The following is an 18,744-nucleotide window of genomic DNA, read 5'->3' as shown; positions in this document are numbered from 1 at the left end:
TACTGGTCGTGTGACCTTGGGCAAGTCACTTAATTCCAATTGCCCTGCCTTCCCCCCTGCAAAAAGGAAAAAGAAAAAAAAAAGAATTCCTCCACCATATAATCCTCATTCCAATCCTGACCATTCAAGAAAGTTAAACTCTTTGGCTCCCTGTCCCTAGTCATAAGAAGGATAGGATAAAAAAAGTTAATAAATGGTACAGTGGATAGAATGCCTTGACTGTATTCAGGTAACCCTGAGTTCAAATCTGACCTCAGACACGTACTAGTTGTATCACCCTGGTCACATCACTTAACCTTCACTTGCCTCAGTTTCCTGATCTGTAAAATAAAGATAACACTAGCACCTCCCTTTCAGGGTTTTTGTGAGGATCAAATTAAATAATTGCAAAGTGCTTAGCACAGTGCCCTGGCACATAAGTGCTACGTAAATGTTTGCCATTTATTATTATCACCTCAAAATTTTTATTTTAGCTATTTCTGCTTAATTGTTTCCTTATTGTAATCCATGACCTATTACTGAGCTGTTTTCTCATGTGGCTTTACTCCTCTGGGGCTTCTCTGAGTTCTCTCTCGTGCCCCAGGTAGCTCATTATTGGGAAACCTGGCTATGGAACCAGTGAAAGAAGGGCTGCTCCCATCTGTGTGGTAAGCAGACACAGAGGAGTGATGCAAGTGCTGGCCCTCTAGTTTCTTGAAAGCAGGGCCACCAACATCTTCCATGGGTTCTGCCATGTTAGTGGTCTAGTCAGGTGCCAAATTCATGTTGCATGAGTAAATCTCTTTGTAAGTCATAAAATACTATATAAATGTGTTGTTGTCATCATTATTATTGCATAACCTGTTTGAGGGCAAGGACTATTTCATTTTTTTTTCTGTATCCTTAGCATTTAGTAGAGAGACTTGCACAGAAATGTTTAAAGTCTGTGGTATTGTTAGGCAAGCAATAGCAATATCACTTTGGACTATGAACTTCTTATTAGCTCTAAGAACAGTGCCTGGCACATAAGAGAAGCTAAGAAGTGCTTGACTTGACTTAACTGACTTGTAAAATCTTACATAAAACAGCTAGAAGCAATGGAAGGGGAAAACAAATTACCAGAAGCATAGAGAGAAGCAACTAAATAGAATTCAGCCAAAGGGCACTTGGGGATGAAATTGGAAAGAGGGCCACAAACAGATAATAACTACCGAATATTTGTAAAGCTCTTCATAACAAATTGCTTTCAAGATCACTAAAATTGGAGCCACCATGCTTAGACTTGAACATTACAGTCCTGAATGTACTATTAAGAGGAAGAGAAAACATTACTGAAGAAAACAAAACTCCTGGAGTAGGCCAACATCCACACATTCAGGGCATCCTTGATGAAAGACTAATAAGGGAAAAAGTGGGACTCCACAAATGACATTCAATAGCACAGTACATCTTGACAGTTACACAATTGAAGGACAAGTGCGCGTGCATATACATACACACACACATATATGAAGATTCTATAGTTCTTATTTGTCAACTGTAAAAAAGCATTTGATTTAGTAGAGCAAAATGCTAATGTCAATGCTCCCCTCAAACAATGCCCTTTTTCCTATGCATTTGTCAAAATGATACAAGATTTTCTGAAAGATGTAACAACACACGTAACTTTGTTTATGAATCATCTGAATATTAATATCAAATGAGGCACAAAAAAGGAAGCATATCATGGTAATGCCAGCTTGTACCCACAAATGCCTTCAACATTAAAGGTCTTTGTGGAAGGACAACAGGGTGCATATTGACACATTCAGTAGAATATAATTTTCTTGAGGACAAGACCAGTCTCATGCTTCCTCTAGCACCTAGCACAGCTCCAGCATAAAGTTGGCATGTATAACGCTTTTTTAATTTAATTGAATTGAATGACAATTGCTTCAGGAACATGCTGAAAAAATACTTTATGAGGCACAAGGGAGAAATGGTCATTATTGATTGGGAAGCATGTAGAAGGATTTATTGAGGAGGCAGCATTTTTAGTTGAGCTTTAAATGACAGGTAGCATTTAAAAAATTGTTTTTAACTTTTTGTATTGATGTCTTTTGTTTGCAAATCCTACTCAGTTCCAAAAATATCTTTCCCCTAGTTCCTTTCCCTTGTAACAAAGGTTAAAAAAAGAAAAAAAATACAGCTAATTAAAACCAACAAACACATTGCCTCAGTATCCAGCACTTAACATGATCTGGAGACGTGAATAAGAAATGACCAGGCCATGTGGGTAGTTCAAGGAAGAATGATGAACTCCATTTATTGATTCTTAGGACAAGGTTTTTATAGAGCAATGAGACAAAGGAAGGGGACTCAATTTTTTATTCATTACCTAGTCTGTTGTATCCTGGAAGTAGCACAGAATAGATAATTTGATAAGGATTTATTATCTTGGAGACTAAAGTCTTAGGGTAAGACCTTTGGTCTAGGCCTCGGGTACCTGCTAATGCAGCTGGAGTCATAAACGGATACAATTGAGAGCAAACTTCAAAGGCAAAGCTGCAATCCTCAAAAGACACCACGTTTAGAGCTGACCGACCAAAGATACCTGAGTGCTGAATCAAATATTTTAGCTCTTAATAACTAAAATCTTGGGGCAGAGCCTGTTGGTCTGTCTCAGGACTCAAACAACATCCTTATAAGTATAACCCATATCAAAAGAACTCAGGAGCTAACTTGACAAAAAGTTATGTCTCAAAGAGGTCTTTGATATTCGGGTCCACTAATATCAAGGTAATTACCTGAGTCCTGGCTCAGGCCTCTTTGGCTCCCAACAACACATCAAATACATTTGACAGTAGATAAAATATTTGATTGATGTATATTATTTCAACAGGGTCAGGCAATGCATCTGAATATCTGTAAGTATATTTAAATTTTTCTCTCTAAGTGTTAGGAAACTGGGAGTCAATCTAAGTAAAAAATTTCACCAGACTAACAAGTGATCAAGACACTATCTATGATAAAGTCACCACATCCTTCAAACCAAATTTATAAAACAGGATACTAACTCATGAATGTTATTCTTCTTCCCACCTGGTACATTGGCTGATACTAGCACAGTACCTGGCATGCAGTAGGTGCTTAATAAATGCTTGATGATTTATTTATAAATGTCAGTTCTAATGATATTACCCAATTTTACAAATTTAGGGCTGTAACAAAGGGAAGAATTTATAGAGTTAGAGAAAATAAAAATGAAATTCATTTGGAAGAATAAAAGGTCAAGAATGTCAAGGGATATAAAAACAATAAAAACAACCAAATAGGGAGGAGGGAAGCTTGGTGCTGCCAGATCTCCTACTCTAATACAAAGCAGTCATTATCTGGTGCTGAACAAAAAGAATAAAAGTAGATCAGTGGAATAAATTCAATGAGCAAGAACTAGAAACAAATGCATTCAGAAATCTAGGGCTCAATAAACTGAAGGACACAACTTACTTGGGAAAGAGTTCTTTCTTCAACAAGAACTACTGGGAAAACTAGAAAGCAATGGGGTGGAAAATGGATTTAGGTCAGAATTTTACACTATTTTTTAATAAATCCAAAATGCATAAATTATCTAAATATAATAATAATGCCTGGCATTTATATAGTATTTTGTAAGGCAACATACTTTACAAACATCTCATTTATCTTCATTATAACTTTGTGCTACGGGCTGTTATTTTACACATGTGAGAAAGGGGCTGTCATTTCAAATATAAAGAAAATCATGCTCAGACATCAGGTGATTTGTCCTTGGTTACTCAACTAGTGTGAGAATCCTAAGTCATAGCAGATTAGTTCTCTTTTCACTATACCTTTCTGCCTCTCCTTATGTAAATATAAAAAGTCATACCATTAAAGAAAGTGAGAAGAAAATGGAAGATTATAGCTTTCATAATTATGGATAGGGAAAGAATTCATAACAAAACAAGGGACAGAAGAGATCATGAAATACAAAATAGTCTCAATTATATAAATTGTAAACGTTTTTGCACAAATAAAATCAATGCAGCTAGAATTAGAAAAGTTGGAGAAGGTGGACACATTTGTGTTAAATAGTCTGAGAAAAATTTTATGTCTGTTCTCCACAGGGAAATGACACAAATGCATAAAGGATCAAGAACCATTCTCTAATAGACAAATAGTCAAAGGATATGAACAATAGGGTTGTTTTTTTGTTTTTGTTTTTGTTTTTTTTTGCTTTTTGGAGTGGGGAGGGCAGGGCAATTGGGGTTAAGTCACTTGCCCAAAGTCACACAGCTAGTAAGTGTTAAGTGTCTGAGTTCAAACTCAGGTTCTCCTGACTCCTGCACCACCTAGCCTCCCCTGAACAATAGTTTTGAAAAGAAGAAATACAGATTAGGAATAGGCAGGAGAAATGAAACTTAAAATAATCTAGAGGGTGTCATCTAATTCTCATTAAACTAGCAAAGATACTGTGAGATGGAAAATTCAATGTTGGAGAGGCTGGAGGGTGAGCACAGGCAAATTAATCCATCGCTGGTATGGCTGTGATTTGATTCAATCATTTTAGGAAAAAAATTCTTTTTGAATACTGCAAGAAAAGTTGCTAAAATGATTATACCCACAATATAGAGATTGAATCTATATCCCATGGACATTACTGAGAGCAAGAAAAGACCTACATATGGAGAAATATTAATAGCAGCATTATTTGTAATAAAAAAAATACAAGCACAATGACAGAGAAATGACTGAACAATGGTGAAGAAACATAATACAACAATAAGGTCGTGCAATGCTTTTATATTTATAAAGCATTTTACACGTGTCATCTCATTTGATCCTCACAACAACTCTCTGAGGAAGGTGCTGTCATTACCCCCATTTTAGAGATGAAGAAATGGAGTCTAAGAGAAGTGAAGTGATTTGCCCAGGGTAGCACATCAAGTAGGTATCTGAGGTAGGATTCAAACTTTGATCATACCTTCATTTGGCATTGGTATCTGGCATGATTTCCATGTAACCCTGCAATACTTGAATCGATGTTTGATGTATACTTACAAATCCTACCTATGTACTCAGTGTGATTTGCAGATTTTTCAAATTGCTATAGGAGAAGAATTTAAGGAGGACAGGGATCTTTGACACAGCTATGGGAATTCAGGGCAAAGATTACCAACTCTGCACCCTCCTGATTTGGTGTGCTAAATCCCTCCTTGATGATTATTAAATACTTAAGGCCATTTGGATAACCAAAGTACTGGCTGCCTGTGGTATATCAGGAGTTAAAAAGAATGCACTCACCCTAGCTAATCTAGTTAGAAGTGAGGACTGAGGGGTAGCTGGGTGGTGCCATGAATAGAGCACTGACCCTGGAGTCAGGAGGACTCGAGTTCAAATGTGACCTCAGACACTTGACATACTTACTAGCTGTGGGCTAGTCACTTAACCCCAGTTGCCTTGCCTTTCCCCCTCCAAAAAAAAAGAGAAGTGAGGACTGAAAGGGGAAACTGAGTCTCAGAAAGGTTAGGTCACTCAGAAAGTAAATGCTAAAAGCAAATCTTCCTGGTTGTAACTCTAGCACTCTAGTGATTAAATCAAGACTCCTGTTTTAAGATTGTGTACATGTTACGTTCCAAATTCTTTGGCCACTTATGGGTTTTTAGAAAATCATGTGAGCCCACACTGAGATTTTTGAATGTGACATCTTTCTTCCTCATTTGTCACTGCATTTTATTTTAGTTGGATGCTATCAGCTGAGATGAGTTTTAAGTTTCTCGTTTCTTGGATTCTGTTCATTCTTCCTATTTGGAGAATGTCAGAATTTCACAAAAAATAGCCACCAGATCATTTATTTTTGCTTTGCTATTTTCTAGGACTCCAATAAATCAACTAAATATAAGAAACAGTTTTATGTGGTTACCTTGTACAAGTCATCAGGCTAGATGCTGAGGGTACAAAGATGAAAAATGCCACAATCTTTGTCCTTATGATTATATATGTCATATGGATAGCATGAACACAAAGAAAAAGCAGTGTGTTAGGGGCAAAGGGGCAGATGAGACAAAGTATACTAGGAGGGAGGGAAAAACATTTTCATCTGTGGGGATCAAGGAAGGATTCTTGGCACCTGAAGGGAGATAATTTCAATACAGAGAGATGAAGAAGTTCATTTCAAACATGAGAGCATCCTGTGTGAACACATAGATTCAGGAACTGCCTTCTGCCACCATCTCCTCCATCCCTGTATCACACCAAGAGGTGGCCCTACTTCTTACCAAGGTGAACCGCTCTACTTTGTCAGGCAATCCCATTCCATCCCATCTCTTCCAACAGATTGTCCCCTTTGTCATCCCCCGCTATCACATCACTCGCTTCTGTCTGCTGGCTCCTTCCCCACTGCCCACACATATGTCCATATCTCCCTCATCCTCAAAGCCCTCATCTGATCCTTCCATCTCCTCTAACTATTGTCCTATATCTCACCAGCACTTTGTGGCAAAACTCCTTAAATAAGCTGTTTTATGATAGGAGTCTGCTTCCTCTCTTCGCACGCTTTTCTTAATTCCCTACAGCCTTGCTTCTGACTTCACATTCCACCAAAACTGCTCTTTAAAGTGACGGGTAATCTCCTTATTGCCAAACCCAATGGCCTTTCCTCAGTCCTCCAGGATGAAGAGGCTCCTTTGGGATTACAAAGAAAGTCTTGTAGAGAGGAGTCAGCAGTGTAGCTCACAGGGGTGTTTTTTTTTTTAAACAATTGGGGTTAAGTAACTTGCTCAAGGTTACACGGCCAGTTATTTCTGGGTGTGGTGCTGAGTGTCTGAGCCCAGATTTGATCCCCAGGTCATCCCAATGCTGGAGCTGGTACTCTTACTCGCTGAGCCACCTGGCCGCCCTAAGCAATTGCAGTTAAGTACCTTGCTCAAGGTTACATGGCCAGTAGTTTCTGGGTGGGTGCTAAGTGTCTGAGCCTGGATTCGATCCCCAGGTCATCCTGACACTGGAGCCGGTGCTCTTACTCGCTGTGCTACCTGGCCGCCCCTCACAGGGGTGTTTTGGGAGGTCTCCCCCTGGCATCTAGAGCACTCCCCCTCTGTCCAGCTCATTGATCCTTCTGGAAACTGTAAACCCCAGGAAGACGAGTTTCCTGCAGTACTGGACCATTAATTCCTGGTACAGCAGCAGGCACCCCTACTCCTCCAAAGTGAAATTCACAGCCACAGCCTAGAATGTTACTGGTGGGCCATAGTGGCTGAGTACGGGGAGCGAGGTGTTCGCATCACTCATTTGTGAGGCCTGAGTCCAGCAGAGAGTAGTCTATGGAAAGAGTCCCAAGGGAAGATCCTCTCCTGTGGCTGCTGCAGACCCGTGGCTTATTTCCCCTAAACCTCTTACCCTGAATCAAACACTTCCTTGTTTAAAAAAAAAAACCCAGTAAAACCAATCAATTGGGAGACATTATGTAAACAAATTACAGTCATATTCCTCCAACCCCTCTAGTTCTCTGGGATGCAAATTGTTCATTATAGGTTTAATTGTAGCAGAATAAAAGCATCCCGAGGGCAGGAACTGTATGAATGTTATAGTTATATGCTTAGCAGAGCCTCTGGCATATAGTAGGCATTTAATAATATATGCATATTGATTGACTATTTTTTGGTGTTGCTACCATTTGCATCACTGTAGTAATTGCATATATTATTTTGTTGCTTCTGTGTCTAAACCTTGAATCTCTTTAAACAAAACAGGGCAGCTAGGTAATGCCATGGGTAGGAGTCAGAAAGACCTGAATTCAAAACTGACCTCAGACACTTAGTAGCTGTGGGACCCTGAACAAGTCACTTAACTTCTGTTTGCATTGGTTACCTCATTTGTAAAATAGGGATAATAATAGCACCTCCCTTGCAGAGTTGTTGTGAGGATCAGATGAGATATTAATGTGTGTGTGTATATATATATATGTGTGTGTGTGTGTGTGTGTGTGTGTGTGTGTGTATTTTGCTTTTTGGAGGGGGGAAGGCAGGGCAATTGGGGTTAAGTCACTTGTCCAAGGTCACATGACTAATAAGTGTTAAGTGTCTGAGGTCGAATTTGAACTCGGGTCCTCCTGACTCCAGGGCCAGTGCTTTATTCACTGTGCCACCTAGCCACCTTGAGCTATTAATTTTAAAGCAGTTAGCATAGTGCCTGGCATAAATTGTAAATGTTAGCTACTACTATTATTATGAAGATTTCTCCTATTCCTCTGAATTCCTAATATTTGCTTTTCTAACAGTATAATAATATTCTTTTACATTCATATGCCACATTTTATCTAGTTCTCTCCCACTTTGTTTATGTTTGATTTTTCCTATCAGAAAAATACTTCTATGAATATTTTATTATTATGTTATTTATTTTATCATTTCATAAGGACCTTGGACCATATATCTATAGTCAAAGGATATGAACAATTTAATGACTTTTGCTGCATAATTCCAAATTGTATTTTGTATCACCTGAACAAGTAACAACTTCATTAGCAACAGGTTAGTGTGTAAGTTAATGTTGTTTCATTTTGAAGCAATAATCATCCTTGCAGTTCCCTTCTCCTCCCATAAATCCTGTGCACTCATTAAAGTTAGATACTGCCTAAGTGAAATTTTAGTTCACTCAGTAGTGATGGAAAACTAAAGCTAGGCAGGGTTATTGTTGCCTAAAGAAGAGGGCGTTGATCATAGAAATAAGCTAAGGTGATACCTATATCATGACTGAAGAGTTCACTATGCATACTTTGATTTTAGGAATAATAATACACCATCATAAATCCAAGTCCAGTAATAAAGCATCTTCACAATAGCATCATCTATTTTGTTTATGTACAAACATATACAAGAAATTGGTACTTTGGTGAATCTGTGACTTCATGCATGGAGACGTTCCCTCCATCTGTGTAGATCTTATCACCTCCAGGACCTGTTTGTTGTTTGGCATCCAGTTCCTCTTTCTTTGGGCAATGAAGCTAAAGTGGATTGGGACAAAGAGCTATACTTCCTCACCATAGCCCACTGGATCACCAAAGTTCTAAGCTTGAACATGGGGATTGGTGAAAGAAGATAAATTCACTTTATTAACAGCACATCGAACTGAGGTTTTGAAAGGAAGGGTTAACAGGGATAAAAAATATCTTATATGTATAATCTGCCCAACTTTCTAACTCTTTGACTAAAGAGTCTGAAGTTTAGTTGGTCTCCTAAGGGTTGGAGGGAGACAGGAAGGGAGGAGAACTTTGCCAGAATATTCCATACCTACCTTTTGTTTTTTGGCATTTTTCTTGGGGAAAAAAAAGAATTAAATAAGGGGGGGAGGGAGGAGGTGAGAAGAGCCATCAATCAATAAACACTCATTATTTTTACTTTTTAATTTATTTTATTTTTAATTTAGGGAATAAAACAAGTACTTCCATAATATAATAAAAAAAAAGAGATTGCACATGAAACTGCAAATCTATTATGTACAATTTGCTATTCCTTTTAAAGATACAGTAAAGGTATTATGTAAATTTCTTTTTTTCTTTTTCTTTTTTCTCTCCTCTCTGCCCCCTCCCTGCCTCCATGGCTACCATTATATACAAATTACTATGCCAGGTACCATGCTAAACCCTGGGGACATACATAAGAAAAAAGAAAGACAATCTCTACTCTAGTTTAAAACTGGCAGAGTGGGGTGGGGGTGGGGGGAAAGAGGGGAGAAAGGGAAGGTAACCTGTATCAGGGCATGACAGAGAAGTCCACATGAGTGCAGAAGAAAGAGCAGGACATTTAGAGAGCACGAGTTTATTAGGTTTTTTTTTTGTTTTGTTTTGTTTTACTTTTAAGTTTTTGCCCATTTCTTAAGGAAGAGATTCTTCCCCTAGATCTTATTCTGGGTTCCAGAAGAGAATGCTTAAAAAGGTTAAGAGATAGCTTTTCTCTCTTTTGCTTTCAGGGTTTAATAGAGAACTGGGCTTATGCCATATTTTTTTGAGTGATGCTACCTTTGGGAAATAGAGGAAACACTGAAAGCATCATGATGATTTAATACAGAAGTGCTGAAGGCATATGACTGGGAAAAATATTTTATTGCTTTGTCATTAAGTTGGCAGTCAGACATGCGTTTTTATTATTCTGTGTAACTAACAATGAAACAGTAGTACATTTCCCCAATCTCATAGTGTTTTTATTTTGTAATATGCATTAAGATAGAAGGAAGTTTCATGTTTTAAAAATTCTTTGTCTCTTCAAAAGCCCTATTTTGGCTCATGTAAATAATTCAAAATGAAGAACAACCTAGCAAGCTCTAAGAAGTGCGTAAAATGTATAATAACAATAACAATAACTTCAATGAAAACACTTTGTTATTTACATTCTTATTGTCCACAGGCAGGCTTCATTTCTCCTCCAGAAATGGAAAGGGGGGGAAACAACGATTTCATAATTGTGTAGCCTTAAGGAGGCATAGTGTGAGGGGAGTGGGATCCCTGTATATAGCAATAAGTAATGGGATAAACTGTACCTAGAATGGATAATGCGCCTATGGAGTGGAGGATGTGTTGATGAAAGAGAACTCTGCACCTGCATCTAATGAATAGAGAGGCACATGGCTTGTACTAGAATGGCACATTCTAGTTTTCCATGTTTGTCTCAAGGACTTAGCTCAGTTAGGTCTAGCGTGTATGGTATATAAATTCGGTTTCTCTGCTGAAAGGTTCTCACATATAGGATCAGCTTCCACTCCTTCCTTTATACCTCTGGCTGTGCTGAGGAGGGATATGTCTCCCATTTCTCTTAAGGGATGAGAACCTCCCAAATCTCTGCCTGCTGCCATTATTAAACACAATAGTCAAACATTTGGTGGGTTACCTTTTATTACAATTAGACTCAGGACATATAGGATTATGTGGGTGGGGACAAAACCCCAGAGCCATTAGGTGAGTGCTGGTGGATTCCACAGATGCACCTCTCATCTCACTTTCATAGTAATATCAATGCAGAGTTACATATACCTTCACTTTCCTTGTGCCTTGAGGATCTATTTCCTCAAGATTTCTGAGAGGGATTAGAAACACATGTTACATAAACTTAAAAAAAAAAAGCTAAAAATTGTCACCCATTCAATTGTTAGGATTCTTAAAAAAAGGAAAAAAAAAACCCATGTACGTAACAGAAGCTTTGGGAATATGGTTATTATTCTCTCCCTACTCCCTAATCAGGCATAATGCTCCCTGGACTTTGAAGTTTTTCTCTTTTCCCTTCCACGTTTCAGGGATAGGAACACAAATTGTGTGATCGTGGACAATCACTTGACTTCTCAGTACTCTAAACAATCCTCTGAGACAGCAAGTGGCTGGCCTGCATTGGTAGAAGGAATTTCCCTTCCTAGGAGTTCTCTATACCAATGAAATCATAAGTCTAGTTCTTAATCATAAGTCTACTTAACATAGATAATCTAATTGATCCCCAGAACAACGTTGGGAGGTAGGTGCTATTATTATCTTCATTTTATTACTGAAGAGATAGAGGCCGAGGGAGGTTAAATGACATGCCCAGGGTCACAAAGCTAGCAAGCATCCCACCTTATACAAGATATCTTTTCCAATTGTCACTAATCTTAGTGGCTTCTGAGATTACTCCCCAATTTTTCCTGTATATGCCCTTTTTTTTGTCCATAGCTGTTTGCATGTTGTCTATCCCAATAGACAATTTTTGTATCCCCAGCACTCAGCACAGTGTTGGGCATATAGTAGGTGTTTAATAAATGCTAGCTGACTGACTGAAGCAAAATTCAAATTCAGGTCTTTCTGACTCTAAGTTCAGCACTCTACCCTCTTTATCACCCACCTAGGAAAAAGAAAGTTAAAGGGAAGAGAGAAAAAATAGCAAACAGGGCTTGACTTTTCCTAGCACAAATCTCTAAACCAGTTATTCTGTATTTTTTTTTATCATGCATGTACTTTATATTATTAATTAAATTTTCACTTTTCAGTCTGTGAAAATCTGCCTCCTGATCCCTCCCTGTCCTGCCCCTCCATTGAGAAAGAGAGAAAAACAAAAACCCTGTTATCAATATGTATAATCAGGCAAAACAAATCCCTGTATTGACTATGTTAAAAATATATTTTTCATTTAAAAAAATATCTTCACTCCATTTTATTTTAGTTTTTGCCCTTAATATTTTTTCCAATTATATGTAAAGATAGTTTTCAACACTCATTAAAAATATTTTTTTTCAATCTGCACTTACTCAGTCTATCACCTTTCTGTCTGGAAATGAGTAGCATATTTTATCATGAGTCTTCTGGAATTGTGATTGGTCATCATCCTATAAATGTTTCAATGTTGTTTTGTCTTTACTGTATTGTTATTATATAAAATATTCCCCTGGTTCTGCTCACTTCATTCTGTATCAGTTCATACATCTTCCCAGGTTCCTCTGAAACTATCCTTTTCTTCTTTTTTATATCACAGTTTAATTCTACTTATTATTATTCTATTATGTCACATTCATATACAATAATTTGTTTAGCTATTGCCTAATTGATAGGAACTCCTTTTAGTTTCCAGTTCTGTGCTACTGCTAAAAACAACACTACCAACAAAAAAAACCCCACCATAATGTTTTTGTATATATGGGTCATTTCTTTGGTCATTTTGGAATATAGGCCTAGTAGTGAATGGTACTACTGGGTCACAAGATATATACAGTTTAGTGAGAATATGAATATTTGTGGGGTATAGTTTTGGGGTTTTTTTGCCTTTTGGAGGGCATTGGGTTGCGTAATTTGCCCAAGGTTACACAGCTAGTTTTTTTGTGTTAAGTGTCTGAGGTATGATCTGAACTCAGGTCCTGACTCCAGGGCACTTTACTCATTGCACCACCTCGCCACCCATGGGGTATAGTCTTAATTTGCTTTCCAGAAAGGCTAGACTAGTTCATAGCTTCACCAAGAGTTTGTAAATTAGACTAAGTTTCTTAACCAAGGGTCCATGAATTCAATTTTTGTTTTAATTCCGATAACATATACTAATATAATTGATTTCCTTTGTAATTTTATGTGTTTTATTTTATACATTTAAAAACGTTATTATGAGAAGGGGTCCATAGACTTCACTGGACTGATAAGAGTTATGTGGTAACAAAAAAAAAAGATTAAGAACCCTTGCTGTAGATTATGGGAAAGTTCTCACTTCTTGACAAACCTGGGGTGATGTGATAAACACAAAATTGGAAATGGACAAAAAAAAAAGGAAAGATTAAACAGTCTAAGGTTTTTATTAATGAACCAAATCAAAACTATGAGATATATCTTGTCAGAAAATTATGTATCTTACCCATATCACTGTTAAATGTTTGAAATACTTGTCTCTCAGTATCTGTCCACTTTTTTTTTTCTAATCTTCAATTCAGTTTGCTATAACAAGCATTTATTGATAAAAGTCCTTCTCCTAAGTTTTATCCTGGTACAGAATTGTTGCTACATTCTGCAAGACGGTGCTTGTGGGGACAGAAACCCTTGCAGTTTCTACCAAACTACAGAGGCATTAAATTTGACCCTCAGCAACAGATTATTGTTTGCTATCTTGGGACTGGCTTAGGTAAGTATGGAGAGGCTCATTGGGTTGGCCTCTGGTAATAAACACAGCAACCCATGAAACAAAGAAAAATTCAAATTTTCCCTCAGGCCTCGGTAGCAGAATCTCCCAGGAGAAGAAAGCATGAGAATAGGTTTTAATCTACACCAGTTAGGCCATAAATTCATTGAAATGAGCACTACCTATTTTGCTTTCACTCATTCCTGTCCTATTAGATTAGAGGATTTAAAGTTGGAAGGGACCAGAGAGAGTACCTGTTCTAATCCCTTCTTTCTATAGATGAGGGATCTGGAGCTCACAGCTTCAGTGACTCTCCCAAGGTCACATGGCTGGTTGGTTGGTTGTTGTCCTTCATTCTCCAAGAGGACCAAAATGACATCACTGTGCTAGAATCAAGTTTCAAGGTGTCCAGCTGTGGCTGATCAGACCAATATGAGCTTGGAATGCTCTGCCACAGGTCAGACACAAATAATCCACGTGAACATTTGGAATGGATTCTCTAAATTTGTGCATCTTGTGTTTCCTTTGAGCTGTTTCAATTCTGCTTTGCTCATAGAGCACAACACCTTCTCTGATGTGGGCATGCCATGCTGGGTGGTCTTGTGCCAGTGTCTCCCACGTCACACAATCAAGGTTACATAGCTAGTAAATGGCAGGTTATCTCACTCCATATACAGTACCACATTCTTCCCATACTATACTGCCTGTTTAAAGAATGTAAGGAGGTAGCTCTGGTGCACTCTGAAGTAGAAAACAACTTAATTTCTCAAGCCATTAAATTGAATTTTTGTTTTTTTAACCTGTCTTTAATTTCCTGGAATCCCAAATAGTTCGCTCTTAACAGTTCAGATATGGAAGATTAGTTACGGTGTTAGGTGTTTGTTGCTTTGTTTTTTGCAAAATTGTATTAGATTGCAATGATTTTTATTTTTGGCCAATCTAAGAGGTTTCTCTCGTTGTTTTGTTCAGTTTCTGCAGGCTGGTAGCAAATGAAGACTTAAGGGAAAGTAGATGAGACCTTAGTGCTATAGTTTTCCAAAGTATTAAATTATATTTCCAATGTATTAAAAAGCTTTATATGTCTCATGTTATCAAGAGATCCTTTCTGATAATAGTCTGGTTATGGAAGGAAATTTAGAAAAACAAAAAGAAGTTTCCAAAGAGCCAAGATATTGTAACACCATTCAGCACTATGGAATTATAAAATAAATAAAGTCATGACAAGAGTCTATCTCAGCAAGAACTTTCTTATTAAATGATGGGTCAGCTAGGTGCATGCAGGCATATTGTCTAAATATTAGAGACTCTCCCAAGTTCTTGCTGTGTCCTAAAATATAAAACCTTATTTGTTTTAGGACATGAAACATCATATGACTTGTAGTTGCGTTGATCATATGTAAAACCAAGCATGAGCAGCTGCTGTGAATAGCTTTAAAGTTCTGATCACATAGTATAATGAACTCTCTATTTATTTGGCAGTAAACTAAGGTAAAACATTCACAGAGATATAAGATATCATCCAGTAAGTCCTTAACTCAATTGTCCTTAAGGACCAATCCTTCTTAAGGGACACAAAGTAAAAAGGTCAAAGTTTTCCCACCTCTAGGTCACATTGTCTTAATCTCTCAGTCAAAAAGTCTTCTTTCTTCTTGATTGGAGATTAGTTTCCAATCATCCTTAACTAAATCATCCTTAAGGGGTACAAGGTACAAAGTACAAAGTTCTCTCACCACTAGACCACAGTAAATCAAGATCTTCTCAGTCAGCACTAAGTACCCAAGGAGAGGTCTTTTCATCTTGCCTTGAGGCTGGCTCCCAGACTCCATGATTCCTCTTCCACAGGTCCAACTCTTGCTGAATCTACCCAACTGTCACCTGGATTCACAGGTAGGCAGCTCTCAGCTCCTTGTCCAGTTCCTCATCCAGTTCCTCATCCAGTTCCCATTCCATATTAAAGCTCAGTGTCCAGTCCACCTCAAGTCCTTTGCATTTTCTGTTTCTGAGAAGACAAAGTTTAACAGAGCCAAAACAACATTCATGCACATTGCCAGCACTATCATCATTCACTATCTGCCAGGGAAATCAACAAAGACCCACAAACAAGGTCTGAGAACTCAACAGAAGTAGATAGGCAGATGGGAAGTGATGGAGTTTTACACCTCAGTAGTTCTGCCCTAAATAAAGAATTATCAGTAGGATGGAGATGACATGTACATTTTATTTATAGTCATTAGGCAAGACTTATTGGATGACTTATCTAGAGATAAGATAAGTCTTATATAAGATAGATAAGACTTATCTAATGGAGCTTTCTCCTATAAAAGAGATTTAAGGAGTTGAATGGCTAATATGGAAATATGTTTTGCATGACTTTATGTGTGTAATTGATATCATATTACTTGCCTTCTCAGTGGGTAGGAGGAAGAGAATTTGAAAATCAACATTTTTTTTAAAAGTATGTTAATTTTTTACATGTAATTGGGAAATATTTAATTAAATAAATAAAAATACATAATCTAAAGATTTAAGGAGCTGAGAATGGCACAGGATGGACTAATTATTATAAAATACTTTGAAAATGTAAAAAATTATACATAGTAAAGATAACAGCCATAGTAAGTGAATTTGGGGGCAGTTAACACTGTTCAATTGTGCCTTTTATATTTATATCCATTTCCCAACACATCCCTTCCCTTCACTCCCTCAAAAGTCACCCCATGTAACAAATAATATATATTTTTTTAATTTTAATTTTTTTGCTTTTTAGAGGGCAATTGGGGTTAAGTGACTTGCCCGAGGTCACACGGCTAGGTTTTTGTGTTAAGTGTCTGAGGTCAAATTTGAACTCAGGTCCTCCTGACTCCAGGGCTGGTGCTCTATTCACTGCGCCACCTAGCTGCCCCTGTAACAAATAATATAGAAAAAAAAATCAGTTCAGCAAAGCAAACCAACAAATCAACCAAGTCCAATAGTATATGCTATGTTCTATCACCACAGTACTTTTCTTCTGCAAAGGAGAGAGATACATGTATTCTCATATCTCTTCTGGTTTGCAGTCAAGCTTGTTTATCATAATTAAACAGGATTGATTTAGATTTTTGTTGTTATTCTTTACATTTGCATTGTTGTAGTCATTTTGTATATTGTTTTTCTGGTTCTGTTTACTTCACTTTGTATCAATTCATATAAGTTTTCCAATGCCTCCCTAGATTCTTTTTATTCTTTTATAGAGTGCAGTAAAATTCCATTTTCTTCATGCATCACAATTTGTTTAGCCATTCCCTAAAGGATGTGCATCTACTTTGTTTTCAGCTCTTTGCTTTCTGGGCATTTTTTTTTAAAATAGCAAATTCCAAAAGATCTCCATGTTTAATTCTTTAGTTAATTACATGCATTAGATTACTTTCAACCACAAAATAATTACTCTTAATACTGGCTCTTCTCAGTTAAACCATTCCCAAATGGTTATCTTCTGCATTCATCATCTAAAAATCTATATATAGCTATCAATAAATCGGGCTGATTTTTTCCAAGTGTCCTAATGATGCTTATGCTTTATTCACAAAATGTTATTAACTAGATAATGTGTTAATTAGTTACTGTATTAGTGTATAATCACTATAGAAACGATATTTTTTTCTATGAAAATAGCAGTGCATTTTAAACTTTGTAAACCTGTGGCATTAATCATATATAGATATTGATCATAAAAGTGCATTTGTAAAGATCAGAGAATCAACAAGCATTTTTGGGAGCTTACTGTGTGATAAAATCACAGTTCCAGTTCCTAACCATATCTTTGCTTTGTGCCAGGCTATTGATGATGATGAGGAAGACGGTTATAATGAAATAATAATAATGCAAAGCCATTTCAAAACAGCCTTCCTGTTGTGACCAAGTGGATAGTGTTGTACCTGGAATAAGGAAGACCCGAGTTAAAAGCCTGCCTCAGTTACTTAGTAGCTATGTGAACTTGGAAAAGTCATTCAACCTTTTAAAGCCTGTTTTCTTGTCTGTAAAATAGGAATAATAATAGCAGCTACCTAGTTAGGCTGTTCTTAGCATCAAATGAGGTAAAATATATATGACGTGCTTTGCAAACCTTAAAGGTCTCTACAAATACTATTTATTATTATTTTTACACCAGCCATGGGCAGGTGCAGTGAGACCAGGAGAAGGCTTCACAAACATCAAGGGGAAATGTTTGGCTTAAAAAAAAAGTAACTTGATAAATAGTATGCACACGTCGCCCTTCTCCCCTCCCCCAGGAGCATCCCGTGGTTTCCGCCTTTATGGTTCGCTTCTGCTCCCCTCCCCCAGCAGCTGCTGTCACTTCTCCTCCTATCCCATGCCTCCTCCTCCTTCCAGAAGATAACTCTCCTTCCAGCCTGCATCCATCCCCGCCCCAGGGCCCAGCCCCTCCTGGGGCTCTCTGCTGCCGCCGCTGCTGACTCTGCGGGGCGGAGCGGAGCGCAGTGCCCAGGTCTGCCGGGTCAGGTGGTTGGGTGACGCCCCGGGAAGGCGCTCTCCAAGAGGTGCGGGCCTCCGGAGGAGGGGTGGGTGGGGACCTTCCGGAGACGGCGGCGGCTGCTGGAGCACTCGGCGGCCCCATACCCAGCTCCAGCCCAGGCAGCTACAGTGCGAGCCATTCCCGCGGCCACTCCGGCGCTGGTCACCCCAGGAGCCAGGGAGCTACGAGCGAACATGGACAGCGGGGAACCAGGTGAGCAGGCTCCGACCGCTCTCCGGCCCTTTCCGTGGCTGCTACCCAACTTGGCTCCCGGGTCTGGAGGGGACGGGTGGCTGGGTGGGCAGTAAGAGTCGAGATCTCCGGCTGCTGCTGTCCCTGCTGCTCCTGAGCCGGGCGCATGGCTCCGGCCGCCCCTCGGCCGAAGGGAGAGCTGGGCTAGGGCTCCCTCCTTGGCTTTCCGGGTTCGGGTCCTGGAGGAGGGGCAGGCGCGGCTAGGGAGCAGGTGCCAGCGCAGGTGCCAACTGCAGAAGTTGCGATCCACCTGGGAGCCAGATCGGGAGGAGAGGGAAGGATTCTGCTGGGTCCGTGAGCATTCGGGAAGGCTGTTATGGGGATGATTTAAGGCGTGAGTGTGTGTGTGTGTGTGTGTGTGTGTGTGTGTGTGTGTGTGTGTGTGTGTGTGTG

The 18,744-nt window shown here is 38.7% G+C and overlaps 1 protein-coding gene across 1 annotated transcript in view; it reads left to right on the top strand.

Annotated features, from left to right (window-relative positions):
• The first annotated feature begins 18,012 nt into the window (after nucleotides 1–18,012).
• The window catches only part of TPD52 (tumor protein D52), a 326,322-nt gene continuing 325,590 nt past the window's right edge, over nucleotides 18,013–18,744 (top strand). The window contains exon 1 of the mRNA XM_069100167.1: nucleotides 18,013–18,312. Coding sequence (XP_068956268.1) covers nucleotides 18,294–18,312 — 19 coding nt within the window. The 5' untranslated portion in view covers nucleotides 18,013–18,293. The remainder of the gene's footprint in view (nucleotides 18,313–18,744) is intronic.

This window comes from Petaurus breviceps, unplaced genomic scaffold (genome assembly GCF_028583685.1).
Source record: "Petaurus breviceps papuanus isolate PSGF00001 unplaced genomic scaffold, PetGlider_PUasm1.0 38, whole genome shotgun sequence".
In the NCBI taxonomy this organism is placed as follows: domain Eukaryota; kingdom Metazoa; phylum Chordata; class Mammalia; order Diprotodontia; family Petauridae; genus Petaurus; species Petaurus breviceps.
This window is presented reverse-complemented; position numbering and strand designations above follow the sequence as displayed.